Source organism: Lampris incognitus, chromosome 11 (genome assembly GCF_029633865.1).
Source record: "Lampris incognitus isolate fLamInc1 chromosome 11, fLamInc1.hap2, whole genome shotgun sequence".
Lineage (NCBI taxonomy): Eukaryota > Metazoa > Chordata > Actinopteri > Lampriformes > Lampridae > Lampris > Lampris incognitus.
The window spans coordinates 21138525-21160371 of NC_079221.1; the positions used below are offsets into that span (position 1 = coordinate 21138525).

At 41.9% G+C, this 21847-nt stretch overlaps 1 protein-coding gene and 1 long non-coding RNA gene across 2 annotated transcripts in view; both read right to left on the reverse strand.

The window, feature by feature from the left end:
* Positions 1 to 20473, reverse strand: part of spegb (striated muscle enriched protein kinase b) — a 49851-nt gene extending 29378 nt beyond the window's left edge. Inside the window, exons 1-9 of the mRNA XM_056289728.1 lie at positions 20044 to 20473; positions 9232 to 9318; positions 8718 to 8778; positions 6972 to 8557; positions 6666 to 6809; positions 6308 to 6490; positions 1341 to 1507; positions 919 to 1007; positions 169 to 344 (exon numbers count right to left, since the gene is read on the reverse strand). Of these exons, the coding sequence (XP_056145703.1) occupies positions 169 to 344; positions 919 to 1007; positions 1341 to 1507; positions 6308 to 6490; positions 6666 to 6809; positions 6972 to 8557; positions 8718 to 8778; positions 9232 to 9318; positions 20044 to 20473 (2923 nt within the window). The remainder of the gene's footprint in view (positions 1 to 168; positions 345 to 918; positions 1008 to 1340; positions 1508 to 6307; positions 6491 to 6665; positions 6810 to 6971; positions 8558 to 8717; positions 8779 to 9231; positions 9319 to 20043) is intronic.
* On the reverse strand, positions 10915 to 13296 carry LOC130120912 (uncharacterized). Its single transcript, XR_008811017.1, has 3 exons — positions 12892 to 13296; positions 12169 to 12251; positions 10915 to 11045 (listed from the first exon to the last, which is right to left on the reverse strand). It is a non-coding gene; the product is annotated as an uncharacterized LOC130120912 (long non-coding RNA).
* Positions 20474 to 21847: the final 1374 nt, after the last annotated feature.

The window sequence follows — 21847 nt, forward strand, 5'->3', positions numbered from 1 at the left end:
AAAAGTAAACTCCTTAGGAAGGACAGGGCTAGATGCTTTCAACAAATACACACAAGCTATGCCTTTCATCATCAGCTGAGGAATTTCGTTTGCATGTGGGTTTGTCCTAATCTCTTTTTGTGTGGCCGAAGGGCCATCAACCACCGGTTCAACTGAAAGGCAGCGTACCTTTTACCACCAGCTTTCCTTCGCACTGCTTTGTCCCATACTCATTGATGATCTTACAGATGTACACCCCTGAGTCCGACCGCACCGCCGATTTGATGACCATTTCAAAAGAGCCGCTCTCTGTCTCCCGCACGATGTGACGTGGGCCTGTTTTTACCGTTACCCTGTCCCTAAGCCTGAAAAAGTGAACAAAGAATTGCTGTTTTCTGGGGGGAAGAAATCAACATATAGCCTATAGAGAAAACCATCCTGTATCCTCCTTTGAACATCCCCGTGTTCAATAACCCCCCAGATGACAGAGCATAAAAATGCTCTTCTGGCTTTTTTATCAAATTTAACATCATATTTATTATCATATTACGTTTTATCATATTTAATATACTTCACAGTTACAGAGTTTTGTACTTGTACTGCAGCTCTTCAGAGGGATGGTTGGCATTTTGATCAAGGGCACCTCAGTTTAATTTAGATAGGTGATACCACTTCACATTACCTAATCACATTTTGCTAGCCTTCCAGAAACTTGTCCAGTGACAACAGGGCTTTATCACCTTTAGGCTACCAACACATCCTTTGGCAGATAGAACAAAGCAGCAAGCTCTAAAAACAAAGTGCAAAGTACCCACGCTCACTAAGGTTTTTTAATTCTTTGAAAGTCTTTTCCTTATCCCATGTAGTTATTTTGGTACATACAGTATAATAAATCACACAGTGGTGAGCTGAAGGGGTGAATGATGTGAGGAAACCTACCAATAGAGCAGGGGTTTGGGTTGTCCACTTATTCGGACAGACATGTTGACTTCCTGCCCTTCAATGACTGCTTGATCACTCATAGTTACCTGTATGAGATGTAATGGGAGTTAAGGGCTGCAAGATGCATTATACTCATTATAATTTGCGTTTAATAGATGTGTTGATGGAGTGAGGGAATCCACACAATGATAACAGTAATGCATACAGTTTAATGCACACAGTAAAATCAAGATCAACAGACTCACTAGCATACATAACACATAATAGTAAGTTTCACCATCATGCAATATTTTTCAATTGGTTATTCAAAATGTAGTTGAGCAAGTGTAAATGTTAAAGACACACATTTTCTACTCGAAGAAGGAACATTAACTACACAGATATAAGACAAAGCAACATCGAGCTCAATAATGTCTCACCAGGAATGAAGGAGGCTCCTTGAATCGTATGTCGGTAATCTTTCTGGGCTCTGGCCCTCCAAAATCCATGCCTTCCTCCAGGGGACTAAGATACTCCTCATCAGATGTGATCGGGCTGCTAATATCCATTGGCACACCCAGGTTACCCTTTGGCTCCTGCACAAAATCTTTCAAATGAGCGAAACTATATTAGGATAGGGTATTGTAAGAGTAAAAGCTATGAGGTTCGCAGTTACCCATCCTGCATGTGTCAGTTGTCAAAACACTTGGCTCACACATTTAAAACATCAATTTGACTGAACTGTGCAAATATTTTCTGTGAATGCAAGTAATCCATCACAACTTAGATTCTGCTTCTCTAACATTATCAGACTAGCAGGTTTAGTCTGTACCACTCATAGGCGTAAGAAAGATCCCGTACAAGAAGTTGTTCACTGTTAGATAATTCACAAATGTATTTAGCGGAACATGACAAACTACATGTGAAATATGTGACACTTATATTGGCCCCTATAACCATGATAAACAATTATTTCAAAATGTATAAACAGTTATTGTAACTCTTTTAAAGGTTTCTTTTAATTTAATAAGGACATATTGCTATCTTATTTGCATGTGCTTTTTTGTGGCAGGAAAAGAAATTATGGATTATGTTAATGGGTTTGAATAATGTGAAGAAGAAGAAAGAAAGGCACTTTATCTTGTCATTGCATTCTTACAAAAAATTGTATTCTTACAACAAATCTGTCCTTCGCATTTAACCCATTCTATTGTATAGGAGCAGTGGGCAGCTGCAGTTCTTCTTTCCATTGCCTTGCACAGGGGCACAGGCAGGAGTATTAACCCTAACATGCATGTCTTTTGATGGTGGGAGGAAACCAGAGCACCCAGAGGAAACCCATGCAGACACGGGGAGAACATGCAAACTCCACACAGAAAGGACCTGGATGGCCTGGGGTTTGAACCCAGGACCTTCTTGCTGTGAGACAACAGCGCTAACCACTGGGCCACTGTGCCACCCCTAATATATATGTATATTATGTTCTTGATTACAGTTTTAAGCATTTACAATACCTGAAGACTGGCTGTTTGATAAGGACCCTTCCTAAGCCTGTCTACAAACCCCTCCCTTCATTGCACGTATAACACATTCCACTTCTAAACTTAATTCACATTGATAGTACAGTAGAGGTGAGATTGCATATTAAAAACAAGCAGCATCACACTTAAATTCTAATTAAAACGTATGACCTGAAGAATGATATCCAAACAATAGTCTATTCACATTGAGTGGATTCACACTGAGTGTGCCTTGGTGGGCAATTTATAGGTTTGATTTAGCCTCTGAGTTGCTATGGTAACTATATGCGAGGTTGTTCAACTGCAATGTATGGCACACAGAATTTGCTGAGAGGTAATGAAAAAGGAAAGGCAGGGGAATCCGAAGCACTGTAAAAAAATACCAAAGAAATGTATATACACATTTTTTTGTTTGGAAATAAAATATTTTCATATCAAAACCAACATTTTAAAAGGCTAATTCTTTAGATTGTAAATATTCAGGTCAACATATCCATGGCAAATATAGGCCTTGTATTTTAATGCTGACAGATTATATTATGAAAGTACTCTGTTAATACTTATGTTTGAGATCATCTGAGTTTAGTAGGAAGGGGGACATGTCACCCTACATGACTTGAAACCTTATTAGATCAGATTAGAAGAAATATTCATTCATTCATTCATTCATCTTCAGCCGCTTCTCTGAGGTAGGGTCGCGGTGGCAGCAAGCTATGTAGGGAACTCCAGACATCCCTCTCCCCAGCAACACCCTCCAGCTCCTCCTGGGGGATCCCAAGGCGTTCCCAGGCCAGACTGGACATGTAGTCCCGCCAGCAGGTTCTGGGCCTACACCAGGGTCTCCTCCCAGTTGGCCGTGCCCGGTAAACCTCTGAAAGGAAGGCACCCAGGGGGCATATGCCCGAACCACCTCACCTGGCTCCTTTTGATGTGAAGGAGCAGCGGCTCTACTCCAAGTTCCCTCCGGATGTCTGAGCTCCTCACCCTATCTTTAAGGCTGAGCTCAGACACCCTACAGAGGAAACACATTTCAATCGCTTGTATCCGTGATGTCACCTTTTCGGTCACTACCCAAGGCTAATGGCCATAGGTTAGGGTTGGAACAAAGATTGACAGGTAAATTGACAGCTTTGCCTCCCGGCTCAGCTCTCTCTTCACCACAACGGTCCGATACAACGTCCGCATTACTGCTGATGCTGCACCGATCCACCTGACAACCTCCCGCTCCATTCTACTCTCATTCATGAATAAGACCCCGAGATACTTGAACTCCTTCACTTGAGGCAACAACTCATCCCCAACCCAGAGGGAGCAATCCACCATGTTCCGGTAGAGAACCATGGCCTCAGACTTGGAGGTGCTGACTCTCATCCCAGCCATTTCACACTCAGCTGCAAGCCGCCCCAGTGCGTGCCGGAGGTCGCGTTCTGATGAAGCCAACAAAACCACATCATCTTCGAAGAGCAGAGTTGCAATTCCGAGGTTCTCAAAATGGACAAACTCCTCACCTTAGCTGCGCCTTGAGATCCTGTCCATGAATATCACAAACAGAATCAGAGACAAGGGACAACCTTGGTGGAGTCTGACACCCACCGAAAACGTGTTTGACTTTGTGCCGGGAATGTGGACATAGGTCTCACTTTGGTTATACAAGGACCGGATGGCTTGTGGCAACTGCCCCGGTACCCCATACTCCCACAGTACCCCCCACAGAGTGCCCCAGGGTATGCAGTCATAAGCCTCCTCCAAATCCACAAAAAACATATAGACTGGCTGGTCAAACTCCCATGCCCCCCTCAGCACTTCTGCAAGGGTAAAGAGTTGGACTATTGTTCCATGGCCAGGACGGAATCCGCATTGTTCTTCCTGGATCCGAGGTTCGGCAATCAGTCAGAGCCTCCTTTCCAGCACCCTAGAGTAGACTTTCCCACGGAGGCTGAGCAATGTGATGCCTCGATAATTGGAACACACCCTCAGTCTGTCACTCCGCAGGTACTGTCCCTGACCTCCACACAACACTGAAGAGGCGTGTCAACCAAGACAGCCCAACAATGTCCAGAGCCTTCAGCATCTCAGGGCAAATCTCATCCACACCCGGCGCCCGGTTCAGGAGCTCCTCAAAGTGTTCTTTCCACTGCTCGACAACATCCCCAGTCCAGGTCAACAGTTCCCCTCCCCGGCTGAACACAGCCTGAGTCAAGCCCTGCTTCCCCTTCCTGAGTCACCGGATGGCTTGCCAGAACTTTCTTGAGGCCAACCAAAAGTCCTCCTCCATAGCCTCGTCGAACTCCTCCCACACCTGAGTTTTTACTTCCACGACTGCCAAAGCAGCAGCCCTTCTGGCCTCCCGGTACCTGTCTGCTGCTTCAGGAGACCCCCGGGCCAACCAAGTCCGAAAGGCCTCCTTCTTCAGCCTGACAGCTTCCCTCACTGCCGGTGTCCACCAGCAGGTTCATAGGTTGGTGCCTCAACAGGCATTGATGACCTTATGACCACAGCTCCTGCCTGCCGCATCTGCAATAGAGGCTTTGAACATGGCCCACTCAGACTCCATGTCCCCAGCCTCCCTCGGTATACACAAGAACTTCTTCCGGAGGTGAGAGTTGAAGACCTCATGGACAGGGGCCTCTGCCAGGCATTCCCAGTTCACCCTCACTACACGTTTGTGTTTGCCAGGTCTGTCTGGCAGCCCTCCCCGCCATCTGATCCAACTCACCATGGTGTTTGTTATGGCCAATCCATGACTCGCACAGAAGCCCAATAACAAGGCACCACTCGGGTTCAGATCAGGGAGGCCGTTCCTCCCAGTAACACCCCTCCAGGTGTCTCCATCATTGCCCACCTGAGCGTTGAAGTCCCCCAGCAGAACTATAGAGTCCCAAGGTGGAGCCCTCTCCAGGATACCACCCAGAGACTCCAAGAAGGCCAGATACTCCAAACTGATATTCGGTGCATAAGCACAAACAACAGTCAGAGCTTTACTCCCAGCGACTCGCAGTCGTATAAAAGCGACCCTCTCATTCCCCGAGGAGAACTCCCACACTGCGGCGCTCAACCGGGGACTTGTAAGTATCCCTACACCCGCCCAGCACCTGTCACCTTGTCCAACTCTGGAACAGTAATGAGTGCAGCCCCTCTCCAGGAGTTCGGTACCAGAGCCCATGCTATGTGTGGAGGTGAGCCCAACTATATCTAGTTGGTACCGCTCCACCTCCCACACCAGCTCAGGCTCCTTGCCTGCCAGAGTGGTGACATTCCACGTCCCAAGGACCAATCTGTGATGCTGGAAGTCGGCACGCCCTGGTCCCCGCCTTTGCCTGCCGCCTGGCCTGTATTGCACCCTACCCCAATGCTCATCTCCACATGTGGTAGGTCCACGGGGTGGTGGCTTCATGTTTTTTTTTCGGGCTGGGCCCGACCAGGTCCTATGGGCCAAGGCCCAGCCACCAGATGCTCGCCGGCAAGCTCCCTTCCCAGCTCTGGCTCCAGGAGGGGGCCCTGGTTTCCCTATTCCAGGTGAGGTGCTGTAACTCTTCTGGTGTTATTTCACTGGTTTTGTTTGGGAAGAGGAAATATTGTTGCAAATATGACAGTCAAATTGCCATGTTATGCATGTAAGCATATTTCCTCTGATATTCAAGGACAATATATTCCTTTATTCTCTTTGGTGTTATCAAATTCACATGAATTTATGACAGGATTTATGATCGCATACAGTAGAGCTGCAGCACAGAAAGTAATATTCTGATTCTCAGAGCAAGTTTTCAACATGTCAACCAAAAAGTATTCAAAGAACCTTTATACACAGAGCAGTTTTAGCCAGCCAAGATTTCAAATATATGAAATGAAACCAAACTTTCATCAGACATCTGAACATTTAGGCTTACCTCCTTTAATTATGAGGGTGGCACTGCTTGTATCTTTGCCCACCTCATTGACAGCAGTTACAAAGTATTTTCCACCATCACTTGGTTTGGCTGATTTGATAAGTAAACTATGGCGCTCTCCCTCCACCTTGACCACAAAATCTGCACTGCCAGTGATCACGGTATTGTCTTTCTTCCAGGTAACTTAATGAGCAGGGAGACATGATAGACAAGTAAATTCAACAAACAGTCATTTTAAAATTAAAATGACATTAACAAGAAACTCTACATGTACATCAGCTTGCTTGAATATATTAGGTCTAAGACAAGTGCAAATACGTGGTTTTCATTATTGAAACACAACGTAGAACAGGATTACCCTCAGGCAGAGGTGTGCCAGCAATTATACATTTCAGTAGTACATCTACTCCAGCATATGCTACAGTATCCTGCAGGGGGAATTCAAATACAGGGGCCTCCATAGGATCCTCTCCCGCAGACACATAAGAATCATCAGAAGACTCTGTAGTATCCCAAAAGAAAGAAAAACAGTTTCATAATGAACATTTTATGACGAATTCATAGAAATACACTTTAATAACCATATCTAGGTCATTGTATTTTAAAGATAAAACAAGCAAGGCAGCCACTTTGGAAAATTATAATTGACAGAAAAGTCACAAACCTAACTCTGGGGACATGGGCCGTGTGCGTCGATTCTTTCCTTTGGTCTTCTGAGGTTGTCCGTCTTTGGCCCTGGTAATCTGTTGTGTGTTGTTTGTCACCATGGGAACACCCTCATCCTTCTGTTCATCTTCCACAATAATGGTGGGGATACTTAGCTTAGATGCTGGCTCAGGACTTTCGATTTCCATCTTCTCCTCCATTGGAGCAACTGGAATCAGTTTTGGGGATTTTAGTGGGGGTTGAGCTGGAAGTTCTTGCACAATGGTGGGCTTTCTTTGCACAAGTGGACTCTCTGGTCTGTTCTCTACTTTCCGTAACGCTACCTCTATTGGAGTCTTTCTTCCTGAAGTCTCATCCTTTGTTGATGTTTGCACAGGAGACTCTTGGATGTGTGGGGATTCCTGCATTCTAGACACTCGTTGTACGAGAGGACTCGGTGGTCTTCGTTCAACCTTGCGTAATGTCATCTCAACAATGTTTCGGCTTGGTGACTCTGCCCTTTGTAGATGAGTTGTCACTGGTGATGATGATCTCTGAATGAGTTCTCTTACTGGACTGGCTCTGCTTATTTCTCTCACATATCGTTGTCCGGGTAAATCCGACAACTGCATTGACTCTGGGGTGACTGCTCCCTCTCCCAAACTGCTGGCCATAACATTTGTTATTGAGGTGCGTGCTAGTTCTTGGGGTTGGGATTTAGAAGATTCCTGGGTTAGCTGCTGCCCAACTAGCTGCTGAGGGGCAAACTGTGGTAGCTTTCGTGGGGAGCTATCTTTTGATTGTTTCTTTTCCCTCTGTTCCTTTTCCCATTGTGCATGTTCCCTTTCCTGGAGCTTTTGGATAACCTGTGGTGGAATTGGCTCAAGTTTCCTGAATGGTTGACGCTGCCTGCCTCTCAGGGTGAGCTGCTCTGTTGAGAAAGACTTCTTCATGTGAGGTTTTCCAACAAGTTTCTTAATGCGTTGAAGCTCCTCCGTGAACTTGTTCTCAATGTCCTGGACTTTCTGGGAATAGCGAGGCTTCTCCTCCAGTGAAGCAGCCCTTTGTCTGAACATGGATCTTCGTTCGGCAGCATCCTCTTTCAGAGCTTCCCTTAGATCTTCTCTTGAACTTTCTCTAGAGATGCCCAACCGGCTTCCTCCATCATCTGAGTCGACAGATGGGGCCCGATTGAACCCTGCCCAGGATCTTCCAGAAATAGAGCCTTCGGGAATTTCAAGGCTGCGTCTCCGTTCTTCTAAGCCCCGAACCTTCTCAAAAACTTTAGAGCTTGCTCTGGTAAGCTTAGGGGATGGTCTGGTTGAAAATTCTTTGCGGGAATACTCACTCACTGGAGTCTGTGGTCGGGAGTCTTGGGTGCTACTTTGGGATAGGGGTTTGGGCTGCTTGACTTTTTCCTCATACTCTGCAGGTACCGTGTCTTGGTAGTCAGTTGGCGCAACAACTTTCTTACGCATGCTGAGTGGTGTAGTTGAACCAGATCGACTTGGCATTGGAGAAATGGAGGGTCGTTTAATGAGTCTTGGGGATGGGGGTGGGAGGACTTGCGGCGGAGATTCTCTTGAAAAATCATCTGACTGACTCCTAGAATAGAACATTTAAAACCCAAACTGTGATAAAACTACTTCATCGTTGTTGTTAATACAAAGTTGACATAGATAACCTGGAACAAGATTAACCAATCAGCATTTTGAGGTATTTTTGAAATTCTGGGTTTCATAGTGTTTGCATGTTGTTTTCTTGCCTTGTTGCATTATCTTCATATCCCTGTGCTGTATTATCATCATCTGCAGACTTGTTCATCGCTGTAGCCCATGAAAAAGAAACACAATGGGAAATTTTCAAAGATTGAAATACACTGATAAATTCAATACAAAACCAATGGAAAATTTAATAAAATAGTCACACATACTCATGTTTTTCACCATTAAATTACAATTTAATTTAGAGTCATAATGATGTCAATGACGTTTTGGTAGGCTTGCTTCTTTTTTTTATCAGATAGTACAATTAGACTAACAGGTAGGAGAGAGGGGTTGACATGCATCACAGGTCCTGAGCTACATTCAGACCAAGGACATTTCAGTTAGGTCTGAGCCTATGTGATATGTTTGAACTTGCAGTGAAGGAAATTTGAATAGTTATGGTCAATACAATATATTTTCAAATTAGTTTACCTTCCTAGGTTTGATAGAATAATAAACTGTATCTTCAAAAATATGTTTAGGGAAAATGTGGACTGTAAACAAAGTGGATACCTGTATGCACACCCTGGTCCTCAAGATCCCCATCATCTTCTTTGGTCTCAAACTGGTCTCCGTCTTCATCCTCTGTAGTCTCCGAGTCTGAAAACCGAAGTTTTCAAAGAATAAAAAAACAACATAGTTATCAACAAGAATTAAAAATGCCTTTTTTCAGACAGAAATGTCAGCTGTTGAATTATGCAAAAAACAGTATAAAACAATATGAATGGTAGAAGCAGGATTAGGATTTAACATTTGAACAAAAAGGTACAATAGTTAAAAATAAGTTAAAAAGCATCATGAGTCAACAAAACAGCAGCTTTTTACCATTTTTGGTCTTCCTACACTAGTTGAAAAGGATGTTTCCATAGTGGCAGCAGAGGAGGCAGAGAGAAAACACTGTTACTATAGAAACCAATAGAATACATAATCTTTTTCAGTTGTTGGTGCTGATGTGGTTGGTTAATTGGATCTGTACTTACTGACGCTGAATGTGATGCATTTCACAAGGATTAGAACGTATTGATTTTTTTTTAATTTGACCATCTATTATCATTTAAAAGAATTCTAGTCCATCAGGAAGGATCTGGATTATTGGCTTTTTTTTCTTCTTTTTTTTTAGATCTTAAAACTATTACGTTTGCCTTCCATTTATAAAACGAGAACTGGTATGCATAATTGCCCTGAATTGCTGGCTAAATGTGTCTGAGGGTTGCCAAGGAAAGCATTGGGTGTCAGAGAGACTTGTAGTGATTAGTTATTAGGAAGGCATTCTAATATGAAAAGTATGCATTAACATCAGAAAGGTAGTATAAGGCAAAATTAATATTCGTAACATTGTTCCAGCTACAGAAGTTCCAACTAATAAATATGATCATTTTGCTTGGACTGATGCAAGGCAGCACTATGTCAAGTCATTGGTGGAACTCAGAATAGTAAGCACTACTGAATCATCAGCATCCCAGCAGCTCTCATGAGACGTTTGCCTCGCTGTGGGAGGACTTGCTTAAAGCACCCTGCTTCCAATTAGAGAAACAAAAACCAAGTCTATTTGTTGTTATCTAATAGACAAAGAACACAGTTGTCACCAGCTGCTTGCATAATGTCTTAAAAGTGTGGTTCAAAAAGGAGGTCAATATCGGTAGCAGTGAACATGGGCGAGAGACAAATGTGTGTGAACTCAGTGGCAAAGACAGACTACTGAAGCATAAAAGCAGAAATTCAAGGTACAAGGTACGTGTGTTTCATTGTTGATCATTTGTGTAAAACACAATGAAGTATTTCTTCAAATCGGCAAAATTCTAAAAAGCGATTTAACTGACTTGCGTGTAACAAGCTTGTGATAGAATTCTTGACACATTTACATATGAAGTCAATGTGGATAACACTTCCATCTCACATCTAGTATGAATATTTATACAGCATTATTGGAAAACAGGTTTAAAACTGACATTCATCCACTGAATGGATTCAATGGAACGCAATCGTGTTCCATGAATGGTGCACAAATACCTAACGTCGCTGCTATAAATACACATGCTTCATTAGTGAGCATCGTAAATTATGTCATGGGTCTGATATAGTATGTAATAAAAAAGATCTTTACAAAGTGAATGTTCCCCAAAAGATGAACTCAGCAGACAATCCACAAGATTTTGTTGCAACTTAAACATTTTATTAAAGTACAGTTTACAGCCCCAAATTACAAATAGCATGGCACACAATGATCAAATGCAGAAATAAAATAAAAATCTATTGATCAACCTGTTCTTACATCCAGGCACGTGTTGAATGGATGAACCAGTTGCTTTGCAAGAGATTCCAGTTTTCTAGCAGGAGAAGAGAAAAGAGATTTCACATTCAGAAAACTTTATTGTTTATCACATGACACGACAGTAAATTGTCCTTGATAAGGGCTCATAAAAACACATAAGGCACAAACTAAAAAAGTATTAAGGATTAAGCGGAGACAACAGCATAGTGCAAACAGCAAGTTACGATAGGAATATTTGAGATAAAAAGAAACAAACAAAGTTGGATTAAAATTTGAAACCGTTATGTAATTTACAAGGTCTAGGTTACAATTGCAGTACTGAGTTCATCAAATGTCACAGAGTTTGTTTTTTTTATACTTTATTTATCCAGGGTAGTACACTGAGCATGTGTGCTCTTTTTCAGCATTGCCCTGCACATTCACACTGTTCCACACATTCACACCTGGCAGCTGCCCAGTACAACCAGTCTTTACTGGTGGCCACTGAGTTGGTTGGTTGGGGGTTAAGTGCTTTACTCAAGGGCACATCAGCCATGGGTATTGAGGGAGGGGAGAGCGCCGGTCATTCAGTATCCCCAACCACATTTTCCTGCCGGTCCAGGGATCGAACCGGCGACAAGCCCACTCCTCTAACCTTTAGGCCACGGTTGCCTCACATCAACAAGCTAACATGCTCACTAGTTATTGCGAGTATTGTGCAGCACATTGAGCAATTCGGGAATTCAAAGGAGCACCTGATCAGTTTGCATGGCATGGCAGTGGTGGTGGTATGACGACAGTGGTAGCATGTGAGTGATGTGAGTGATGGCATGAGGCAGTGTGTGTGTGCCAGATTTGAAATCAACCTTGCGGGGACATTTTATGGGTCCCCATGAGGGAAAGGGTCTATTTTAGGGTTGGGACTTGGGTTTAGGGTTAAAGTTAGAGTTAGAATTAAGTTAAGGTTAGGGTAAGGGTTAAGGTTAGGCATGTAGTTATGATGGTTAAGGTTAGGGTTAAGGGCTAGGGAATAAATGTAGTCAATGAGGGGGTCCCCACAAGTATAGGGTGACATGGTAAATGTGTGTGTGTGTGTGCACGCACAGCTCCACAAAGCAGCCTCATGCAGTCCTAGGACACTGTGGAACATGCCTCATGAACCTTCCCCATCTTCCGCACCTCCCTAGCAAGAAACTTACAAAGCTCCCATTACGTTTTCCAAAGTGAGATTCACCCATCGTTGCCTACTTCCCAGGTTTCTTAGATTTGCCCTCTCTGTCCTCTGGAGAAGTCATTTAAAGGCACAAGGAAGTAAGTTTTATTTTTTCTTCACATACTACATAATTGATTTATTCATGCGTTATTTGTACTTTTCAAAAATGTTAAATTTCCTTTTCAAATAAGAACTTTTTAGCCTTAAGTCACTCAAACCAATTTTGCTGTGTGTGTTTTTTTGTTTGTTTTTTTTTTTAATGTATTTAATAATGTCTTTCATGTTGAACTTTACTATGCACAGACACCGTCAGGTTGGGAACACTTTTCAGCCTTTACATAAGCAGCAGCATCCTGAGTAACATCATCTTGGCATGATTGGTACTATGATGGAAATCTCTTGTAATTCTTTGGAGTAGGTTCATGCACATTAGATGCCTCTGCTTGGTGATGAGCTTTTTACTCAGTTTTGTTTTTTGTTTTTTTTTTTCTTCTAAACTTTGGTTTAACATAGGCCAAGGAAATTTTATTTGATCTTTAAATGAAAAGCATAGTGGTCAAATGAAGGGTGCACGGGCAAAACATGTAACCTATATCGATAGCGAGGACTACCAACATAGCATGCTACTGCCAGCATTGTAAATAAAACATTGTACACATTCAAAAAGAGAGACTGATAACTGACAGAGATGATATGAAATGGCACTTACTTGCTTCTTTTTCTTTAGTCTGGATTTCTTCATGGTCACTGTGGGAAAGTCCTCGACCATGACTTTAGGATTTTCTTTTTCTTTTTTTCCTTTTTTTTTTGAGTTCAATGGAGGAGGGTACCCTCTCGGCTGTGCTGGGGATTCCACACCATAACTACTAGCCTACCAATCAACTAATTTCTCGAAACATCAGCAAGCGCTGTCTCACTTGGATGTTAGGGAATCAAGTTGCTATACTCTAGGTTGCCCTGCATTTGATCTGTTTACATGCGGATGAAATATTCTCTATCAAAAGCAGCACTCCAAAAAAAAAATTCAACGATCTGTTACATAAGAAGTTGCACCTATGCTCGGGGTCTCATCAGTCTGATCCTTCTGAGGTATTCCAGCTCTGGAAGAGGTGTAGTGGATGCTGCATCGGCAGGATGCACATATCGGATGGGAGCATAATATCATTCGCTATACAGGAGCCCCCTCTCCAAACAATAGCCAGCGGCAGAGAGAGAGCATCTTCCCCCGCTGTGTACCACGCCACAGGCAGAGCAGTGCTCGGCGGAGAAACCAGTGGGAGTGAATCACCCCTCTTGCGATCAGTGTTGCAAAGCATTGGTTGACATCCCCCCCCCCCAATTCCTCCACGAGTGTTTCTGTCTTATCCCTCAACTGGTGTAATAAGCCGTATTTTTTTGCAGTGGGTGCGGGGTGCGGGGTGGGGGTGGGGGGTGGGGGCTCGTTGCAACAGCTAAAGGAACCTCCTCACTCCTCCGCAATGCTCTTAACAATATTCACTCTGTCATTTGTGAAAATGTGCAACTGGGCACACAGTATAGTTATTTTTAGCCATCCTCTGTTTTCAAAGAATATATTTAATTTAATTTCAACACTCGTTGATTGTTCCACTGAAAAATATTGCTCTTATTTAGTGTTTTGATCATGATTTCTATCCCAGAACAGATGATGTTCACAATTTTCCATGCTTCTTTTTTTTGTTGTTGTTGTTGTTGCACGCAATAGGAAATTGTGGGCACATGAACCTTCACTGTAAATTTCATCACACGCTAATATTTTCAACGGTTCATTAAAAGCAGTCATTTCTACCCATGAGAAAAAGGAAAATGCAAGACAGCAAACATGTTGCATTTCACCTCCTTGCCAATTCTCTTCTTTGCCCACGTGAATCAATAAATAAAACCTGCTAAGCTTACAACAACAAAAAAAGGAGAAAAAAAATCTCAGTTCAAACAGCATCATGCCATGCCCTACTGGATTCTGAGAGTGGAATTTACTCAGACACTGAAAAGAAATGATGGCTTCACTCAAGCAGGTAATGCATTGGGAAGACTTATCTTTCACTACTGTCCATAGCAAATATTTTAAAGTACAGCGACACTCTGCACATATTAATCACATTGTTAACTCGTTCTCAACGAGTGCAATTCCTGTTTTGAAATGCACAACTGATATTTGAAGGCTGGTTATTTGGTTTGAAATTTAACTGCCACAGCCTCTGTTTTGCAGTCAATATCGGGGCTCAACTTCCCCACTTTCACATGATGAAACCTACAAGTTTAGATGCGTGGATAGGTAATGATGCATCCAAATGGTTAATCTTTGCTTTGCCAACCCCCTCCACTCGCTGCTCAGTTCCCCTTTCTTTCTCGTGAGTTGCTCCTCCTCTCACATTATGTTCAGTGCCATCACGGCATGAGGCCCGGGAATTCCCCGCTGCCCGTCACACTTCGAATGACTCTGCTGTTCTGTCTCATGTGGGCAGTGATGTGCCATATCAACATCCTACAGTGTGGCATCCCCATTGCCTCCACCGTTTATATGAACGTGGGGTTAATATTACCACGGTGCTCAGCAAGGCTGGACATAAGGCTGGACATAAGGAACATAAGGCTGGACATAAGGAACGTCTAATATCTGTCTTCCTTACTGAGACTCTATTTGTACATCCTGTGAGAGATGTCCTCAGGTCAACATGTGATATGTTGATGACCCTAACCCTACTCCTGACCCTATTTCTAACAAGAATCTGAGTGGATAAATGATATGACCACCCAGGGACATCGTGTCAAACGTTGATCTGAGAAGACATTCTCTCAAAGGTCACAGGGTTTATGGCGAAAGAACAATTTCAATGATGGCAAAGTGTGTGGGGAAAAAACAAACAAACAAACAAACAAACAAACAATAACCCCACTAGTTTTAAAAACATAATAAAATCTGTTGCACCAATAAAAGTGATGAACAAATTACAACTGGAACAATCTGTATGCATTAAAAAAATATTCATGGGTCAGTAGGTCATCATACAAAAACTGTTGCAGTGCACCTATGTGTTTTGCAGAACTGCAAAATAAAAAATTAAACCTATTTAGCAACAGAGCTTATTCTGAGGTTGGCAACTTATTGCTTTACACATCAAGCAAAGAAAGTCTGAGAAATGTTGATTATTTTTCATGCCTTTATGGAATAACGTTTGCAGATCACAATTCCAAGTTTTACCCACTTTGTTGTAAAAAAAAATCAAAATACTTCATATCTTGCTCCTACCGATAATTCATATATTGAACAGTTTTCGCTGACTCATTATTATGGTTACTACAAGAATGGACCATGTGGTAATGATTAAAAAAAAAAATCAAAGTCCAACTTGCTGTGAGTGCTTGAGCAAAAAATAGTCTCTTTGCTCTGAGAAAGGAGAACGTGCCGAGTGGAAGAACCCTGATTAGAAGTAGAAAGAATAAATTAATCCTATGATGTTGCATCTTTATTTAACTGGAAATACTGTTTGGCTGTCTGACAAACAGCCCTCCACTTTTTATGTTGAGATATAGAAATAACAAGCAAGTCAGCATCAAATAGAGATCTCTCCTAATGCTATTCTGCATATACTAGTTTCAACCTTTTGTTCATTATATTCTGTCATGTATTGTGTTCCTATCTATCTATGTCCTTGTTTTCATGCCATTTTGCCACAGTGTTATCATCTGTGCTTACTGAGGAGCAAATTTTAGTCATCCATCAAGAGGTGACATCCAGGCTGGGGAATTCTTCATTTTGCATGGGCTATCAAAATCAAATTATATTGAAATATTTAAAAGTTAAACATACTCTATATATGCTATATTATTAGAAAGATAACAGTGCTGTGATGTATGTCAGTCTGGAATGTGCGGCTTTTGCTCATGGGCACATTTGCTGTTAGCATGGAATTGAAATAACAGCATTTACATCATAACATCCTTAACCATATTGTAATGTATAACGTTGTATTTATCTGAGTCCTATTTTTGAATCAAACAAGTACTTGCTAGCCAGAGTAGCTTGTCTGTCAGAGAAATTGTCAAAACAGGTGAAGAAATACCCCCAATGGTACACCAAGTATAAGATTTCTGGAATAAGGATAGACTGAGAACAGGTAATACTCCAGTTATTGTCCATGGCAATATCACAAATATGCTCTCCTTTCAGACTTCCTGTCCATTAGGGATGTTATTTTGTTGTTCTTTTTGGTAAAAACAAAATGGCGATGTAGGGGGTTTCCACGGTGTAATTTTAGCTCCACCTGTTCTCTTAGATCCACGGTCATAGAGGAAGGCGACATGGTGAGGAAAATATCCAAATTTTTGGAAAGGAGCCATTACCCCGCTCAGCGACATCATCTAAAGCCGGGGGTATTACATCTCCCCAAGGGGTCCAGATACTCTGCAATCTCACTACAGACAATAAATTTGGATGTTACTATTTCAAAATAAAAGCACAGGTCTCGAGCGGCTCTCCAACCCAATCAATATAACATTCATCACGATTTGTTTTTGGATTCCATATGGCTGCATGTTGCTTCTACCTTCTACCACTGTCTAATTTTATCAGACTATTAGTGGTCTACTGGCTACAGTTCATGCTGGGTGAACTAGTTGTCATTACTATTCATCTGATTTGGCTGCTTTGTGCTTAATAAGCTCAAGCAGAGCGTCACTTGTTTCATCACATGCACTTTTGTCAATACAAGATACCCATATCATAAATAATAAGGAAGCAATCCACAAAAACAGAAGTAGCACCAAGCATGCAGAGACCCAAGCAGATCGAGGCAAGAGGCTTTCTGCATTGTCATGAACATACAGTGTAGTGAATTACTGCAGCATTACTTATCAGTTAAATGGCTGACTTTAAGATATGGCTTGGAACGATTAATCGCATCAAAGAACACTTGAGTAACTAAGCTCTACAAAAAAAAGTGTGGTATCGACATTTAGGTAGTTGTGACCTCTACATGCTGGAATTCATTGTTTATAAAAAACAAAATGAAAAAAAACAGCATCAGTATCAGTAGTGCCTCTGTGGCCAAAGAATATGAATCTGGAGAGCATCCTTTATAATCATAATAAACTGATCATTTTGAGTCATATTTGTACTCTGACTGAACAAGTCCAGCTTGTATAAGAATAACCGGTTTGTGGGTATTCCTTTGCTGAGCCACTACATTTGTTAAATGAAGTGTATTTTCCACATATGAATGAACCAATGGTTTTTTTTCTTCAGTTTTTTTTTAATGTAATTGATGCAATAAGTAAAACTACCACTGACAAGGCTTGCACCAAAATATTGCTGACTAAATAGAGCAAGTCTGTACTGTCACGAGTGTCACCCCGCTGGCCAGAATAAGTGGATATTAATCTTATAATCACAAAACTAGGGTCTAGAAGTTTGCATTAGGATCCATTGCATATTTGTGACATGGCTGGGCTTAAGACAACTCCTCAAAGCAACACGTTGCTATTGCACATGTGTAAGGGAATCTTTAAAATAGTGTGCCTGGAAATTGTAATTTTAATCCATCCATCCATTATCCAAACCGCTTATCCTGCTTTCAGGGTCGCGGGGATGCTGGAGCCTATCCCAGCAGTCATTGGACTTTTAATTTAATTTTCTTATTTATTTATTATTTATTCATTTTAATTGTATTGTAATTTTAATGAAAATTATTAAATTAAGTGACAATGTGTGTCACAATAAAATCATTCTAAGCAACCTCAAAATTAAATTTTGCCTAAAAAAAAAAAAAAAAACCCTGCCCATCAAAATGCATTTCAAATGCTGTTGGAACATAAAATGGAATAAAAAAAAGAAAATCAAAGGGACATAAAACCCTTTGAGCAACCATAGTTAGACGATGAACTACATGGCGTGAATTTAGAAAGTTGAATGACATTACACTAAGTAGCAGGTATCTTAATCCTGAGGATCAATTAAGAGATGCTGGTTCAAATTTAGGTCTTTCTGTGACACCCCCCCCCCCACTCACCACCATCACCACCCACCCAACATACACAAAAAACCTTCGTAGGAGGCCACACTAAAATTAGCAGTGATGTCTTGCTATGTAACAGGAGAGACTGTGGCCTATTAACATCACAAAAATCTATGGCCTGGCACATTCCACAGTATTAATAACCAGGCAGAGTCTGTGGATGAGGGGGTCGGCAGAGAGACACCGACACAGGGGGAAAGGCGGAGAGGGGCTAAAGGCAGCAGCATTGACTGATGGGACAGCTGTAGACTAGCAGTTGAATGAGGGAACCACAGCTCAGAGTAGAGAAGTAGAAAGGTGAATGAAACCGAAGGTGAAAATGGACAATTAGAAGAAAAGCAACTACAACATCCTCGGATAATAAATACTTTTCAATATTTTATGAAATCACAACAAAATAAGGTGAAACCCAATATAGCTCAAACACAACAACATCTCCATATTGTTGCGGGCTTAATTTACCTTCTTGATATCATTATGCCAAGCATCATATCCAGGAAAATTCTCTTCATGTTTGCATTCAAATAATGCTTAAGTTTTCCTAAAAGTTTTATAAAAAGCTTACAAGGAAAGATTTTAAATGAAATACACCCAAGTGATTTGAAAATTATTTATCCTGTGGTCTACTTATACAAAAGACTCTCAATCCAATGTCAGCTGGACTTTTGGCTTTTGCTAATGCTAGCTAGCCTTCCCCTTTTTTACTCTTAAATGTATTTGCAAAACTATCACCTCTCATAATGCAATGTATGTATTACATTATGGACCCTTACTGTGCATGGTAAGAGCTCTGAAAACTTTACGCAACAAATCTTGATAAACTTGTCAATCATCTTGTGCACTTTCACAGTCCCTTTCATCACTTTCATTCTTTCCCACTATGAAATACAAACCAAGAAGTGATATGAAGGAAATTCAAACCACTGCCTTTTTCTTTAGCGCTGACCACAACTAAAGGATGTTAACATGTTATCTGCTTGTTGGGAAAGCTGCTGGTACTAACATCTTAATTTGTTCTCAGTAACGTCATATAAAGCAGTGTGGGGTCTTTTTCAATGCCTTGCTCCCTTTTTCCACAGCTCTAGTTCATACAGTCATATCTGCAACAAACATATAGCCTATCTATATCGAAATGACTTTTGGCACTTAAACAAAAGTCTGTTAGCGATACTTTATATGTTTGTGATGTTTATGTAGGCCGCTAAAACCCTTAGATAAAAATGCAAATTTTTTGGCAACAAGACATGTCAGTCAGTGAATGGTGAGATTCTAGTCAACAATAATGTTCTGTACAGAAGCACTGATGTGAGCATTAAAATGACAGACAGCTTAATATATGAGCATTTTCTTCATTATTTTTTCAAGGTGGTTGCATCTACTGATCAAAGCATTTGGGTGTGCAAAACTGTGATCAGTGCTGATGATTGCAAAAGATGCAAAAATGCAATGAAGACAAAAATAATTTCAAAAATCAAAATGGGGGTCTCCCCAACAGAATTCAACTACATTAAGTGGCAAACCTTACATGATGGTCTCAGGCTGTTAGCCCTTAATGTCTGGCCAACCAAACTAAAAAGCAGTGCAATCTAGCAATGGGCATTTACAGTCAGTATGCTACATAAAAGCTAATGCCTTTATTAGAGTTTTATTTGGGACCAGAATTTTATCAGCATCTTCATGAATTACCCAACCTACTACTTACCAGTTCAATCAAATGTAAAAACAGCCGTTTTCTCATTTGGGTGGAAATGGCATGAAAATATCTGAGTGACATAAAACAGAAACCAAGTCAGTGTACCAAACTGATAATTTTTTTAAAATGACATTACCTTCACCCAGATCCAAGACAGCTAGTACAGCGCTGCTACGCGTCTCCCCCAGGTGGTTGTTGGCGATGCAGGTGTAGAGGCCAGCATCACTAGGCTTGCAGTCCCTAATCCAAAGACCTCCGTATTCCTGGTTATCCATATTGAGGAGGTCATCGTTGTGATACCAGTACAATGAGGGCTGGGGGTTCCCTGCCACGGACACCTTCAGACGGATGTCGCAGCCTGTCCCTACGGCAGCGTTCCTCATTTTGCGAACAAACACAGGTGGGCTCGGGGTGGGATAATCAGGCATGCTGAGATCCTGGACTGGCTGGTCCAAGTTTGCCTTGGACCGTTTCGGAGGGATAATGGAGCTTGGGGGTGCTGCCCCATGTTCTACTCCCTCATCGGCACTTTTCTTCAGGGTCATTTGCACCTCAGCTTTTCTCATGGTTGCTGTGATTAGGTTGGTTCTCTTATAACCTCTATAACTGTATACCAAGGTATATTTTCAGCAGTGACTGGGACCTCTCTCAATATTCTGTGCCCCACGCAGGTTTTTATATCCAATAAGGGCATTTGAGTGATCTCTGAGCAAATTAATGAGAAATGTCCCAGATAGACTTGAATATTGCTATCATTATTACATGGTTCATATGTTTTGGAATATACCTGCAGTAGCTGTGGATATCCAAGAAGTTTCCTTTACAAGAAAAGCAACATTTGATTATTCCATTATTAATTTGGACAAGGCTGAGCTCTCTTCAAATTTGTCACCTCAACCACTGCCCAGTGAAGAAAAATAAATTGTTTAGTACAAAGTAGCTGAGCAGATAGAGATGGTGTTCGCTCTCCTACCCGAGGTATTTTTAGGGCAAGACCCACTGGATCATGTTGCATTAACAGCTCCCTTGACTTGCCTCTTGGATGTGATGGCCTCTGTATTTTCCTACTCCTTTTCCCTGCTGGTCCGACTTCTCACCCCCCTGTGTTGGCTTTGCAGTGTCACTTCTCCAAGCAACAAGGTCTCTGGCTCTTGAACGCACTTTCCGCTTCACTCCCAGTGTCTTGGAAGCTCTCTCCAGCTTCGTTTCTGATTGAATGTATGCATCAGGGCCTGTCATGCAAGCTGGCCGGAGTGCCCCCCCCTCTTTCCCTCGTCCGATGAGCTAAGCTTTCCCACTCATGATCTCCCCCTACCTCTGCCAGTCAAGTCCTAAGGGGGAAATGACAGTCACAACCCAGCGAGCCCTAGAATGACAGCTGCATGCTGGTCCGCCTGCCCTGTCCCCTGCGCTCCCCTCCAAACTCCCGCCCCCGTCTCATTTTTAGCCAACCTAATGATCAGTAGAACATATGCGGCTGTGCTACAATGGGGCAGGCAGGACTGGTCCGGGCACAGGACAAAGATTTAATTTGTGGGCCATATGTAAAGGCATACTTTGGAGTGGCAATAGAATTGAGTTGGGCCAGTACCGTCATGGTTTCATCATCGTCTGCCTTTAAGGCTTCATACCCCAAAGTGAGCAATGAATCCATTTATTTATTGAACAGTCAAACTTGTAAGATTATAATTTTTGCAAAATGAACATTTTACAAAAAAGCATTTGAAGGGATATCACAAATCCTTATGCCTTAGCACTTAGGTTGGTGGAGATGAAAATGAAGTGTACAAAACTGGCGGAAATGATAAAGACACAATGTCTTTATGCATGTTCAATAATCCATCCAGGTATGAAAATCACAGAAAGTGATTCAACTTTCTGTGATAAAGACAGAGGCTATAGAGATTTGATACTTCAATTAAAATTTGCCTTATATAACT